Below are 13,658 nucleotides of genomic sequence, written 5' to 3'. Positions count from 1 at the left end.
ATAATACTCAAACAGTTATTATAATAATTTTCTTGCATTAATAAATTTAAATATTTGATATTATTTAAACCGTATTAATTGGGTTTCCGAGAAAGAGAATAGATTGGGAAATCAAAATTATAAGTATTGTAAAAATTTAGTGGCGGAGATAAAGTTTATCTTAAGGAACTTTGATGAACGATAAACTCATATATATATAAATATGATCTTTTGATATCGGTGTCAAACTTTAAAATTTGACACCAAATTCTTATCGTTAATTTCCGCCAATCAACGTGTTAGGTCCTAGAAGACTGTATTGCTATACCGAATGGTATGCGCTCAGAGATACCTTAGAGGTAGGTACCGTAATTGGCTTATAGCCAGTATCCCAATCACTGCGCACAAGCAATAGGCTTATAGCCGAGACGTGGGTGTATGCACAGTGTTGGCAGTAATTAGTAAATAGGTCAAAAAGTGTATACCTGGGGTCTTTAGCCTCTTATTTATAAGGGTTACCTCTAGGGTATGTGTAGATCTCCCAGTTGCAGTAGGATTCAGCTTCCTTTCTGTTGAGATAAGGATTCTATCCTGAGTATCTTTGTTGTTTAATATTGTTAGGATAGTTGAATCTTTATCCTTTGATGATCTCTTAGGTAGGTAGTTAGGATATGATATATATCCATAACAGTGGCCCCTCAGCTCGGTATTGCGAAGTTCGGAGTGCCGGGGTGTTGAAGTATTGTCTTGGACTCGATCTGGCCGAGCTCAATTATTTTTGCTCCTCCAGAGTTATGTTGATTGAGGTGTGACTCCGACATTGAAGATGTCAGTTGGGTAATGGATTTGACATGAAAAGTTTTTCCTCGCGTTATTTCTACCGAGGTCTCCTTTATCATATTTGGCCGCGATGTAGTTCTTGGACATCATGTCACGAATAAGGCCGTGTCTGACCCTTGTCTTATCAATGTGGCCCTTTGCTTATTCCTGACGGTTAAGAGCTCCACTGTTTCATGCCCATTGAAGGTTCGTGCATCGTGGACAGTGCGCCGTTGGTCATAATTGCGCATATTGAAAGCGTGGGAAGGGTGATTTTACTTCCTTGCCCTTAATTTCTTAACCGTTTGTAAACCTTTCGTATTCGCGCCTGAAGCAAAAGTTTACTTTAAATTCTCCACTTCGTCTCACTTGCAGGGTTTCACTTTGCTTTTGTTTTTGGTGTTTTCTTCTGTGTCTTTTAACTTCTTCGTCTTTATTCGCTGCGAAGGTCATTGGAGGTTTCTCAGTTTGTCTATTCCTTCTTCCTTTCTTGTAACAGGTATTTTCTCTCCCCTTTTCTCCTTTTGTCGTTGGTTTGAGTAGCGTTGTAAGTCTTTTCAGTATTTTTCTATTTCTCTGTTTTCTATTGGGGAGGGACCTTGGTTTTCGCCCCTTCATCGTATTCCCCTGAGTATTTTAAAGTTCTTCTCTTCTGGGGCTGACTATGGATGCCCCTGGTCCATCTTCTGGCTCGGCTGTTGGGTGAGGTGATGGAAAGGAGATTAATGAAGAAATGGTGAAACGATTACCTTGAGCCGTTCAATACTGGTTTTATGGTAAGGAGTACACCGAGGAGGAGAAGCTTCAGCAGCTTCTTCGAAGCCATCGAGGAGGTCGTCGGAATTCTCGAGGTGGGCGTGGCAGGAGAGGGAGAGGTCAGAGAGGAGGTAGGGAACACCAAACCCAGCTTAATTTTGGTAGGGGTGGACCTTCTCCGGTCTCGAACCTCGCTGTTCCTCCTAGGTCAAGCTCCCATCGTGATCCAATTCCCTTATCTTACATTTTGCCCTCATCTCAGGTTATTCCAGGTCCGAGATCCATTTTAGATCGGATCCCTCCCCTTAGCCTCACTGATAGCTCTTCTAGTTCTTCGTCTGGATTAGGTTTTCTGATGTCTAAAGCCCTTTCTACCCTATTCAATGATTCGACTTCATGTCAAATGTTGTTTATTGATCTTGTTAGTAGTTTTGACAGTTCTTTACCTTTTTATTGGAGCCCATGCTCATTGCCATCCGACCCCGGTAGTCCAAGGTTAGATTTAGTTGATTTTTATACTGACCTTCATCCTTCATGTTCCAGGGCTGTAGTTATGGAGGAATCTGACGTCCAGAACTGGGTTCTTCTCGAAATTCTCAACAAAAGGTCAACCATGTCTCCTGCCGAGGTATCCTAACTTCCTGTTGGAGACCCCACTGGAGTTGATATCATCCCCACCGGTGATTACCCGATATGTGCGGGTCCTGATGAGAACGAACCTCATTTCTTCTATTTTTATCGAGATTTAATTACCAAGGTAGGACTTCGGTTCCTCTTTTCTGAATTTCAATATACCGTGATTCGCCGACTTCGGATTGCTCCCTCACAACTTCACCCTAATTCATGGGCTTTCATCCAAGGTTTTGAGCAAGTGTGTGCATACCTCTGTCTTCCTTGCACAGTTAATCTATTTTTCTTTTTATTTGATGTATATACAGCCCGGACCGGCGCCGAGGCTAAAGAAAGGAAAGGTTGGGTTACCCTTCGAGGTGCTCCCAACTGGGGTATTTTTATTCCCTACTCCCAATCCTTTAAAGGTTTCAAGGATGCCTATTTTAAAGTGGCATCTCGTTATGATTCTCTTCCTTGGTTTGCCGAGAAATGGCTGGACCATGGGGATTTGTCTTGTTGTTTTGAGCTTTACTGGACACAAAGGCATTATCGAAGGCGTCCTAGGGATTATGCCACTCCGACAGTAGCTTTTTTCGATTATGAGAGATTAGCGGCTTCCGTCTTGATTGATTATGCCGATGAATTTGGCATTATCGATTTAAGTCAAATTGTAGATAAATTTGAAGAAGATCTCCTTTGCGAGCTCGGTATGTGATTTCCCTTAGAGGCTTATTTTGGTATATCTTATAACTCATATTCTGATTTTTGTCTCTTCTTTACAGTTAGCATGACGAGCTCAGATTACAAGAAATTCCTGCCGAAGCCCAAGAAGACTTCTTCCAAAGGGAAAGCCAAAGATGACTCCTCTTTCGGGGTTGAGACCTCGAAGAAACGATGACTTAATGTCGTAGCTGGTAGCAGCTCTGCGGTAGGCAAAGAGGTAATTTTAACTGAGGTTTCTGCTCCTCGTTTCACTCCTCCATCATCTCCACTTCCACCTCTTCTCACTGTTCCTCAAGGGGACATGGTTGTCCTGGAACTTGGGGAACTATGGAAAGTCAGAGTTTCAGATCGACTCAGAGTTGCTATGAAGCCCCCTCAACAGCTTATGGGTGGTTCTCCCTTGACTTCCAACCTGAGGTCTATGCTAGTTCGGCTGGAAGAAGATGCTTTGAAGGCGGCTTCCTTGCTCCAATCCTTCCAAGATCTTCATCAAAGGCTCGACCTGTCAACTGCTTCCAACTCATCTCTCATCATTAAGGTGGAAGAGCTTTTGGGGAAACATGATGAGCTCAGCAAGTCCAAGTCTGAGCTGGAGATGAAGGTTCAGGAATTATCTTCTGAGCTAGCTAAAGTGAAGAAGGCTTCGGAGTTGGATAAGGCTAGAGCAAATGATTTGAGGGTGGAGAAGGAGGCCCTTTCTGGGTCTTTGACCGAGAAGGACGTTCAGATCCAGAAGTTGCAAGTCGACTTTGATGAGGCTCGAGCTATGATCGTGAATGTTGCCACCGACTCCTTTGCCAATGTCATTGCTCAAGCCCAGGTCCTGAACCCTTGCCTCGATGGATATTTCGTATGGCGTGAAGGACGACTTTATTGTTCCTGAGACTCCAGGTTCTGAGTCCCCTGAGGAGGACGAAGCCGAAGCCGAATGAAGGGGTCGGTATGCTGACTTTAATGATGTAATTGTATTTTGGGGGGTGTGGCCCCCATTCTAAACTCGTATGAACACCTTTGCCGTTTTAATTCAGCTTTTTGACTTGCAATTTATTGTCATTTATATTTCCGAGATCGTTGCTTCGATTCACTATCCGTTTAATCATATCATGGGGTTCACTTCCGATCTCGTTTTATCGCACTCCGACTTATAAATGCTGAGGTACAAGATTGTTTCGACCACTTTTTAGAATAAGTTTTGTTCGTCAACAAAAAATATTCCTTTTTAGATCGTTAAGCTCGAAGGCCTTTATTATTTGAAAAGAAATCGATATGCGTACATATTGAGGTCGAGGCTCATGTTATTTGCATTTAACTGAGATCTATTTACATGACTGAGCTTAGAAGCTCGTCTTATTTGCTTAGAAATAAATCTACCTACTGACTGAGCTTAGAAGCTCGTCTTATTTGCGTAGAAATAAAGTCTATCTAGTGACTGAGCATAGAAGCTCGTCTTATTTGCATATAATAAGAATCTATTCACAATTTCTTGGAAGTCAGACTTTGGGTCTAGCTGTAGTAAGCCTTGAGCTTGTCCGCGTTCCAAGTTCTTTTGACAGGTTTCTTAGAAATGGTTTCCAATGTATAGGCTCCTCTTCCCAAGTTTTCCTTAACTCTGTAAGGGTCTTCCCAATTTGCGGCGAGCTTTCCATCTTTGACATTTTTGTTATCGATGTCCACTCTTCGCAGTACCAAATCACCGTTCTGGAATGACTGAGGTCTGACCTTCTTATTGAACCTAGTCATCACCAGGCGCTTTGCCATCATATTTCTATATCTGGCATTCTCCCTACTCTCATCCAGTAGGTCAAGCTCTACAGCCAATGCCTCGCTATTCTGCTCCTCAGTTCCTTGCAACCTTTGCACCTCCTCCAGGATGGCTCTCCGATCTCAACTGGGATCATGGCCTCACATCCATATGTCAGCTTGAAGGGGGTTTCTTTTGTAGCAGATTGGGCACTTGTTCGGTATCCCCATAAGACGAGATGTAATTGTTGTACCCAATTTCCTTTAGCATCAAATAGCCTTTTCTTGAGGTCGTTGATGACCACTTTATTAGCTGACTCAACTTGTCCGTTTGTCTGAGGGTGCTCCACTGATGCGAACTGATGTTTGATTTTGAAGTCGGCCATTAACTCTTGAAACTTCTTATCAGCGAACTGTGTTCCGTTGTCAGCGATGATCTCGGCTAGACATCTAAATTGGCTTATCAGGTTTCTTTCGAAGAACCTTTGAATCCTGGCCGAGGTTATGGTAGCGAGTGGTGAGTGGTTCGGCCTCAATCCATTTGGTGAAGTAGTCCACTGCTACTATCAACCATTTGAGTTGTCTTCAGCTGCAGTGAAGGGCCATAACAGGTCCATCCCCCACTTATAGAATGGCCAAGGTGCAATGATGGTTTGCAGCTCCTCAGGAGGTGCATGGATGATAAGTGCGTACTTTTGACATTGTTGGCATCTTTTGACATGCTCCTTCGCATCTGCTTTCATAGTAGGCCAATAATATCCTGCCCTGAGTGCCTTCCTAGCTAGAGTTTTTCCTCCCATGTGATGCCCATTAATGCCTTCATGGATCTCGGTCAAGGCGTATTCAGCCTCATTTTTGTTTAGGCATTTAAGCATAGGTGTATAGAAGCCCTTTTGTTAGAGCTTCCCTTCTACTATGGTGTAACAAGCCGAGTTCCTCACGAGTTTTCTGGCTTCCTGGACCTCGTCAGGAAGAATTCCTTTCTCGAGGTAGACCACTATTGGCCTTCTCCAGTCCTCACTCTCAGTTATGACCATCACGCAAGTCAGCTCTGGGATGGTCTGTTGTATCACCGTTCGATGATTTCCTGCTCCCTTCGAACTGGCGAGCTTTGACAGGATGTCCGCCCTACTATTCTCATTTCGGGGTATGTAGTGGATCACCGCCTCTTCGAACTCAGCCAACAGTTTCTTAACCTGTTGGAGATATTTCATCATGAGGGGCCCCTTGGCTTGATACTTTCCTTTGACTTGCGAGGTCACCAATTACGAGTCATTGAGAATTTTTATCCTTCTCGCTTCGTGCTCCTTCGCCTGTACGATTCCCGCGATGAAAGCCTCATATTCGGCCTGGTTATTAGAGGTAAAAAATTCAAGGTGGAGTGAGTGTTCAATGGACACTCCATCCAGGCTCTCTATAATTACTCCGACTCCGCTTCCCTTGGAGTTTGAGGATCCGTCGACATATATTGTCCAGAGGTCCTCATTCTCTTTCTCCTTTCTTTTAAAGAAAGTAAGTTCCAACACGAAGTCAGTCAGTGCCTAAGACTTGATTGCTTGCTGAGGTTCATATGACATGTCAAACTCTGAGAGTTCGACGGCCCAATTGATCATCCTCCCAGCTAAATCCGACTTATGTAGCACTTGTCTGATAGGCTGGTTGGTTCTCACAACCATTGGATGTCCTTGAAAGTAAGGTCGGATCCTTCTTACCGTGGTAAGCAAGGCCAATGCCACCTTTTCAAGCTTTTGATACCAAAACTTAGGTCCCTGCAAAGTTCGCCCTATAAAGTATACCGGTTGTTGTCCCTTGACTTTCTCCCTTACTAGGGCAGCACTAATAGCCTCTTCTCCTACAGAAAGATATAGGATCAACGTCTCTCTGGGCTCTGGCTTTGACAACACAGGTGGGGTTGCTAGGCACTTGTTTATTTCTTCAAATGCCCTTTTGAAATCTTTCCACCATCCAAATTCTGCCTCCTTTTTTAGGAGCTTGAAGAAAGGCAGGGATTTTTCTGCCGATCTTGGCAAAAACCTAGTTAAGGCCGCCAGGCGACCTGTGACCTGCTGGATTTCTTTTTTGTTTTGTGGTTCTTTCATTTCCAAGACAACCTTGCATTTGTCAGGGTTAACTTCAATTCCCCTGTTGGTGAGCATGAAGCCCAAGAAATTCCCAGCAGGTACCCCGAAAGCGCACATGGCTGGGTTCAATCGGATTCTACGAGCTCTCAATTGTTCGAAGGTCTCCTTTAGGTTGGCTACATGTGTAGCTATGTGCATGGATTTGATGATCATGTCATCTATGTACACCTCCAGGTTCCTTCCAATTTGATTCTGGAAGACACGGTTCATCATCCTCTGGTAGGTCGCCCCGGCATTCTTGAGGCCGAAAGGCATGACATATTAGCAAAAGTTTCCCTTCTCCGAGATGAATACAATCTTCTCATGGTCATCTGGATGTAATGGGATGTGATTATACCCGGAGTACGCATCCATGAACGATAGTAGCTGAAATCCTGATGAATTATCAACTAGCTGATCTATGCTAGGCATGGGATATGAATCCTTTGGGCAGACCTTATTGAGGTCGGTGTAGTCTACACAAAGTCTCCACTTCCCACTAAGTTTCTTTACCATCACTACGTTGGAGAGCCATGTGTTATATTGTATTTCTCTGATGAAGCCAGCTTCTAATAGCTCGTCCACATGCTCGTTTAAAGCCTGACGTCGGTCAGGGCCCATTTTCCTCTTCTTTTAGGATACTGATTTTGACCCGGGGTACATGGAAAGCTTGTGAAAGTAAAAGGTTGGGTCTATCCCCGGAATTTCCGATGCTTTCCATGCAAACACATCAGAATTCTCATTGAGGAATGAGATTAGTGTCTTTTTTACCTCGGTGTCTAGGCCTTTTCCGACCTTGATATGACGTTTGTCGTCCTCCCCAATATCGACATTTTCCAACTCACCTTGGGGTTCTGGACGAGGTGCTTGTAGCTCCTCCCTCATGTCTAACTCGACCAAATTTACTTGGTTCCCACATGGGTATACCTTTTGGTCTCTGATGGAGGCTTTACCTCCATTTTTAATTCTAGGAGGAGATGATGGCCCTCCATGGATAATCCTTAACGTCTTATAATAACATTCTCTAGATTCCTTCTGATCTCCTCTTATGGTGATGACCTTATTCTTTGATCCCACCATCTTTAGTGTTTGATGTTTAGTGGAGACTAAGATGTCCCACTCATGGATCGTAGGCCAACCAATAATCACATTGTAGGAGGATGGTGGATCCATTACTATAAATCAAACTCTGCTAGCTCGAAATGCCTCCTTTGTTCCTAAAGTCAGCTTCAAGTCTATGTAGCCCTTTGGAGGAGATGGTTCTCCATTAATGCCAATCAGCTCGGTGATGCACGGTTACAAATCTTGCTCATCTAAATTCATCCTCTGAAAAGCGTCCAAAAAAAGAATGTCAGCTGAGCTTCCATGATCGAGGAAGATCCTTTTAACGCGGCAGTTAACTAGCACCCCGGTAATTACCAAACCATCAGTATGTCCGGGTACGACCATTTCTAGGTCGACTTCACTAAAGAACAGCCTTGGGGGAGCAGGATTATTGGCTTTTCCTTTGAAGGTCAATCTGTCTCTAACCGACATGACTTCCTTTAGGTATTTTCTCCTGGCATTTACAATGTCACCTCCTCCACTGAAGGCTCCGCTTATCACATTGCATTCAAATTCATCCTCTTGGAACTTCTCCTCTTTATTTTCGACCTTCTTGCCCATATGAGGGCGGTCTTGTTCACGATCTTTCCTTTCCTCCCTCTTCGGGCTATGACTCCTGCTCCGGCTTCTCTGCCTTCGCTTGCCATTTTTCTTGCCCTGAGTTCGGATGATGTATTGCTTCAGCTTTCCTTCTCTTATATTCTTCTCAATGGCATCTCGAAGATCCCAACAGTCATCCGTGGTGTGGCCATTCTGATCGTGAAAAGCACAAAACTTGTTTTTGTCCAAGCCACCCTTGCTTTTAAGGGGTCGAGGCCTTTCGACGTTGCGCCTCTCGGTTTGAGCCACTTCCTTCTATATCCGAGATCTGGACATATTTAACGGTTATTTAATGGTGTGTAGTTGTCGTATCTGGTCCTCAGATATCGTTCGTCCGACCTCTTGTCATGAGAGTCAGATCCTTTCTTTGGCCCTCGCTGATCTCTATCTTTGTTTTTCTTACTTGGACTTCGGCGATTCGGGCTTCACCCCCGGGAGTCACCATAAGCCTTTTGCATATCCTCAACGTCGATGTATTTATCCGACCTTCGTCGAAATTTCTCTAGATAGTTGATCGGGTTCTTATAGATGGATTTTGCGAGTGGAGAATCATCATCTAATCCTGAAATGATTAAATGCAAGTGGACCGGTTCAGTTAAGTTTTGAACCTTGAGGGCAACATCCTTGAATCGATCGAGTTACTTCCTTAGTGGTTCATTCTTCTTCTGCCGAATTCTCCCTAAAGCATAGGTCGGCATGGGGTGCGCTTTACTTGTAGCGAAGTTCAACCGAAAAGTCCAAGCTAGATCCTCAAATGAATCAATTGAGTTCCTGGGAAGCCTGGTTATCCATGCCATCGCCTGATCTGTTAAGGTCGTAGCAAAGATTCTGGTCTTAATAGGTCCAGTTATCCCGTTAAACAACATCTCAGTCTTGAACGCCTCCAGATGGGCGTCTGGGTCCTGACTTCCATGATAGGGGGTATTTTGGCACTTTCGAATCTCGACGGAATTGCCAAGTTCATGAGCCTCTTAGTGGAATGACTATCATTAACCTCTTCATTATGGAGATAGTTCTCTCCTTGATTTTTGCCATGTCCTCCGCCTTCCTGTTGGTTTGTGTTGCGAGGATTTCAGACATTCTCAGTCGTCACAGCCTGGTTTTGATGTTCCGGCTCGCTAGTTTCAGCTTGGCCTGCTCCTCCACCTCGGCCTTCAGTGTTTTGATTTCGCAACTCAGCTTCCAATGCCTCTATCCTCTGGGCATTCAACCTTTGTTGAGCCAGGAACTTGTTCTCCATCTCTTGCATCATTTGAAGGATTGCGTTCATGGCAGTATTGACTACATGACCCTCATTTATGGGCTGATCATTATGCGGAGGCGAGCATGAAGATTCCACTGCCGGGTTGGACTGGGTCATGAAGGACGACACTTCTGTACCGACCTCTCCGACCTGGACATCCACCAAAACTGGAGTTGCGGTTGATTGGAGATATCCTAACGCAGATTGGTACGGCGGCGGTTGGGGTTGAGCATTGCTAGACGTTGAACGAGTGTTCGTCATCGTGGGATGGGAATCGAAATTTATCTTTCCCCACAGGCTGCGCCAATGTTAGGTCCTAGAAGATCATATTGCTATACCGAATGGTATGCGCTCAGAGATACCTTAGAGGTAGGTGCCGTAATTGGCTTATAGCCAGTATCCTAATCACTGCGCACAAGCAATAGGCTTATAGCCGAGACGTGGGTGTGTGCACAGTGTTGGCAGTAATTAGTAAATAGGTCAAAAAGTGTATACCTGAGGTCTTTAGCCTCTTATTTATAAGGGTTACCTCTAGGGTTTGTGTAGATCTTCCAATTGCAGTAGGATTCAGCATTCTTTCTGTTGAGATAAGGATTATATCCTGAGTATCTTTGTTGTTTAATATTGTTAGGATAATTGAATCTTTATCCTTTGATGATCTCTTAGGTAGGTAGTTAGGATATGATATATATCCATAACACAACGGTTATTATTTATTGAGAATCAAACTTATTAACTCGGGGATCGTTTCTCAAGCCACTTGACGTCCAACAGATAAATTCGGAGAATCATAATCATACAAGGTGGGTGAAAACATTAAATTGGGAGAATCAAAATCAATCAACGATGTAAGGTTTATTGTTGGACGTCCAGCAACGAGAAATGATTTCACACACACACACACACATATGTAGGTAAAATTATTGTTGTTAAAATCTCGATTTATCATTCCGATTTTAGGCTTTTACAATTTTTTTTCATCAAAATGATTTTACTAATATTCCAAACGCTTTTACGTTTTTATGATTTTTTTACATTACGATTTTACGTTTTACGATTTTTTAATCCCTTTTCGATTTTACTTAAGGTCTCGATTTTAACAACATTGGGTAAAATCATGTCTAAAGTTTCTGTACGTGTAGCAATGATAGGTGTATGGTTATGATTCCACATATTTAATGTTTTTACCTTTTGTATGACTATGATTCCTCACATTAAATATTTTAATTTATATATATATATATATATATATATATATATATATATATATATATATATGAAAGATTTGTCATTATTATATGTAAAGTGATTGTAGAAAAATCCAACCCATATATATATATATATATATATATATATATATATATATATATATATTCGGATTGGTGTAACGACTATTTTTTTATTGATGATAAAGTTCTGAGTATCCAATTGAAAAAGCACAATTAACTACTAAGAAACAACATGAAATCTTATATGTTACTCTTCTTCATTTTTTGTTGTTGTTGAGGAACTCCTCTGTGTTTTTAAGGGATCTAATAAGTATTATAAACTTTGGTACACAAAATATCAGAGAATCGTATTCAAAAAAAAAAAATAAAAAAAATCAGAGAATCAAATATTATTTTTTTCAATGAGGAAAAGAAAGCGTTATGATTGGAGAGTGTAAGCCACGTCATCATCGGGCCCATCCATCAACCGCACAGATCTCAAAACGACAATGAGAAGGGAACAGTATAACTGCATCACACCTTACGCAGCTAACAGTTGCCGGCGCGAGGCCTCTTTCAAAGGTGAAGATGTGCGTCACGGAGATTCAATCGCGTGCTCTAACTCTCACCGTTAACTTCATTTATACCCGCATGATGGAAATCACACGGTGAGAATTCAAAATAGCCTAACCTGCTTTGACTCCCTCCACTTGTTCTATTTATATTTGTCAAAGTCAAACATATTCATCGTTAAGGCACACGTGTTTTTTCGGTAAAAAATTATTGAGTAGAGTCACTTTTGACTCCCTAACAAATGAAATATATTCCTTGTTTTAGTTTTTTAAAAAAAAAAAATTAGTGCCGTGTATACAAAAAAAAAAAAATTTAGTTTTGAAATTTGTAAGAAATTCAAAATAGACTTATTTTAGTGGGACTAATGTGAATCTTTTTTGAATTTGTAAGAGACTACGATTTTAACTAAATGAGTTCATTTTGAATTCTTTAAGAATTTGGAGACTTTTTTTTTTTTTTTTTTAAAAGACTAAAATAGGAATCTTATTTTTTATTAGGGACCCAAAATGAGTTTTGCTCAAAATTATTTCAAGCAATTTTTTTTTTTTGCAAGTTACATAGGGAACAGAGCGCACAACCACACACTCACCCACACCCACACCACTAAGCTAGCCCTAGTGGATTATTTCAAGCAATTTTAAATATAAAGTAAAATTCCTTTTGGGTCATAAACAAAAAATATGGTCCCACTTTAGTCCTTACAAAAAAAATTAGTCCTCTGATACTTATGAAATTTAAAGTGAATCCATTTTAGTCATTTTAAGAGACTAATGTGGGTTTTTTATGAATTTGTGAAGGACCACAATTCTAACTAAATGGGTCCACTTTGAATTTCTTATGGACCTCCGAACTAATTTTTTTTTATAAAGGACTAAAGTGGAGACCACATTTTTTGTTAGGGACCCAAAATGGACTTTACTTTTAAAATAATATTATTTTGGAGAGGAATGTTATATTTATAATCTCTTTTCATTTATAGTTAAATCTTAACCGTTGATTTCTTATAATCTAACAATTATAATTTATTGGATCATACTTATTAATGAATTATTAATTCTCAATAAATTATAATCGTTATGTCGACGGAAATAAACGGTTAAGATTTGATTGTAAGAAAACGAAAAGTTGTTGTAAATATAACTTTTTTCTATTTGGATTGCAAAAAAGAAAACGGGATATTTTATTTTTTTTTCAAACCCAAAATAACGTTATTTTAAATTATAAAAGATATCTTTATTTACTGTTGAAAAAAATGTTAATCCCTTAAAATATATAATACGATTAATAAATAACCTTTTTCCTTCTGTTAGAGCCATATTACCCTTTTCGTCAACACAAACATCTTACCTTTTTTTTTTAATTTGACCTCCTACATTTTTTTTTCTTTCCCTTTATTTTTCTTTTGACTTTGAAAGAAAATAAGAAAAAGTAAATGACCTCATCACTAATTTTTTTTAATGGATAATAACTATTAGAAGTATGAAGATTGCAGAACGATAGTTTAGAAGAAAATATGAATGAGGCCTAATTTTTCTGTAGAGTTTAAAATAAGTCATTTGCAAAAAATGTATATTTGATCTTATAATTATATAACTCATAAATTACGGAGAAGTGTGTAAAAATATTATATGTAAACAATTTTATTTTTATTAATAATATATTTTTGCATTTCAAGTTTTAATTAAGGGAAAAATATTTATCTTTTTAAATGATATAATTTGTGTTATTTTATTTTCACAAAGAAGTGAGACCCGTATCTTTTTTTTTTGTCTACTCTCTTCCCCATCTATCTCTTTCTATCACTTGAAATAACACAACGTTATATCCTTTAAAATAACACATATTTTTCTGTTTAATTCATAGCTACATCACATTATTTTAATTAATAAAGAAATATTATAATATGTGATTTTTTAAAATATTTTTTTCTGAATAATATAATAAGTTTTATTGGGGAAAATATAAAATTATGAAATTAAAAAATGAAAGGATATCTGTAAAAACAAATGTACACGTGATATTTTTGTAATAGTCAAAGACTTTTAATTTTATGCAATATTTAAAACGTACGTACTAGAATTGGTAATAATAAAAAAGTTGATTCGATGTTTGATGAGTGATTTTTTTTTTTTTTTTTTAAATTAAAACACAGAGCGTCATGCTTCTTCCGTAATGATAATT

General features: G+C 40.0%; 1 protein-coding gene across 1 annotated transcript; it reads right to left on the bottom strand.

Moving 5' to 3' along the window:
* Positions 1-5,525: 5,525 nt before the first annotated feature.
* On the bottom strand, positions 5,526-5,843 carry LOC133297239 (uncharacterized). Its single transcript, XM_061496350.1, has one exon. The coding sequence runs from the start codon at positions 5,841-5,843 to the stop codon at positions 5,526-5,528; it is 318 nt and encodes a 105-aa protein (XP_061352334.1).
* Between the last annotated feature and the right edge of the window lie 7,815 nt (positions 5,844-13,658).

Source organism: Gastrolobium bilobum, unplaced genomic scaffold (assembly GCF_033153095.1).
Source record: "Gastrolobium bilobum isolate Gb01-03AN ecotype WA unplaced genomic scaffold, APGP_CSIRO_Gbil_v1 utg54464, whole genome shotgun sequence".
In the NCBI taxonomy this organism is placed as follows: domain Eukaryota; kingdom Viridiplantae; phylum Streptophyta; class Magnoliopsida; order Fabales; family Fabaceae; genus Gastrolobium; species Gastrolobium bilobum.
This window is presented reverse-complemented; position numbering and strand designations above follow the sequence as displayed.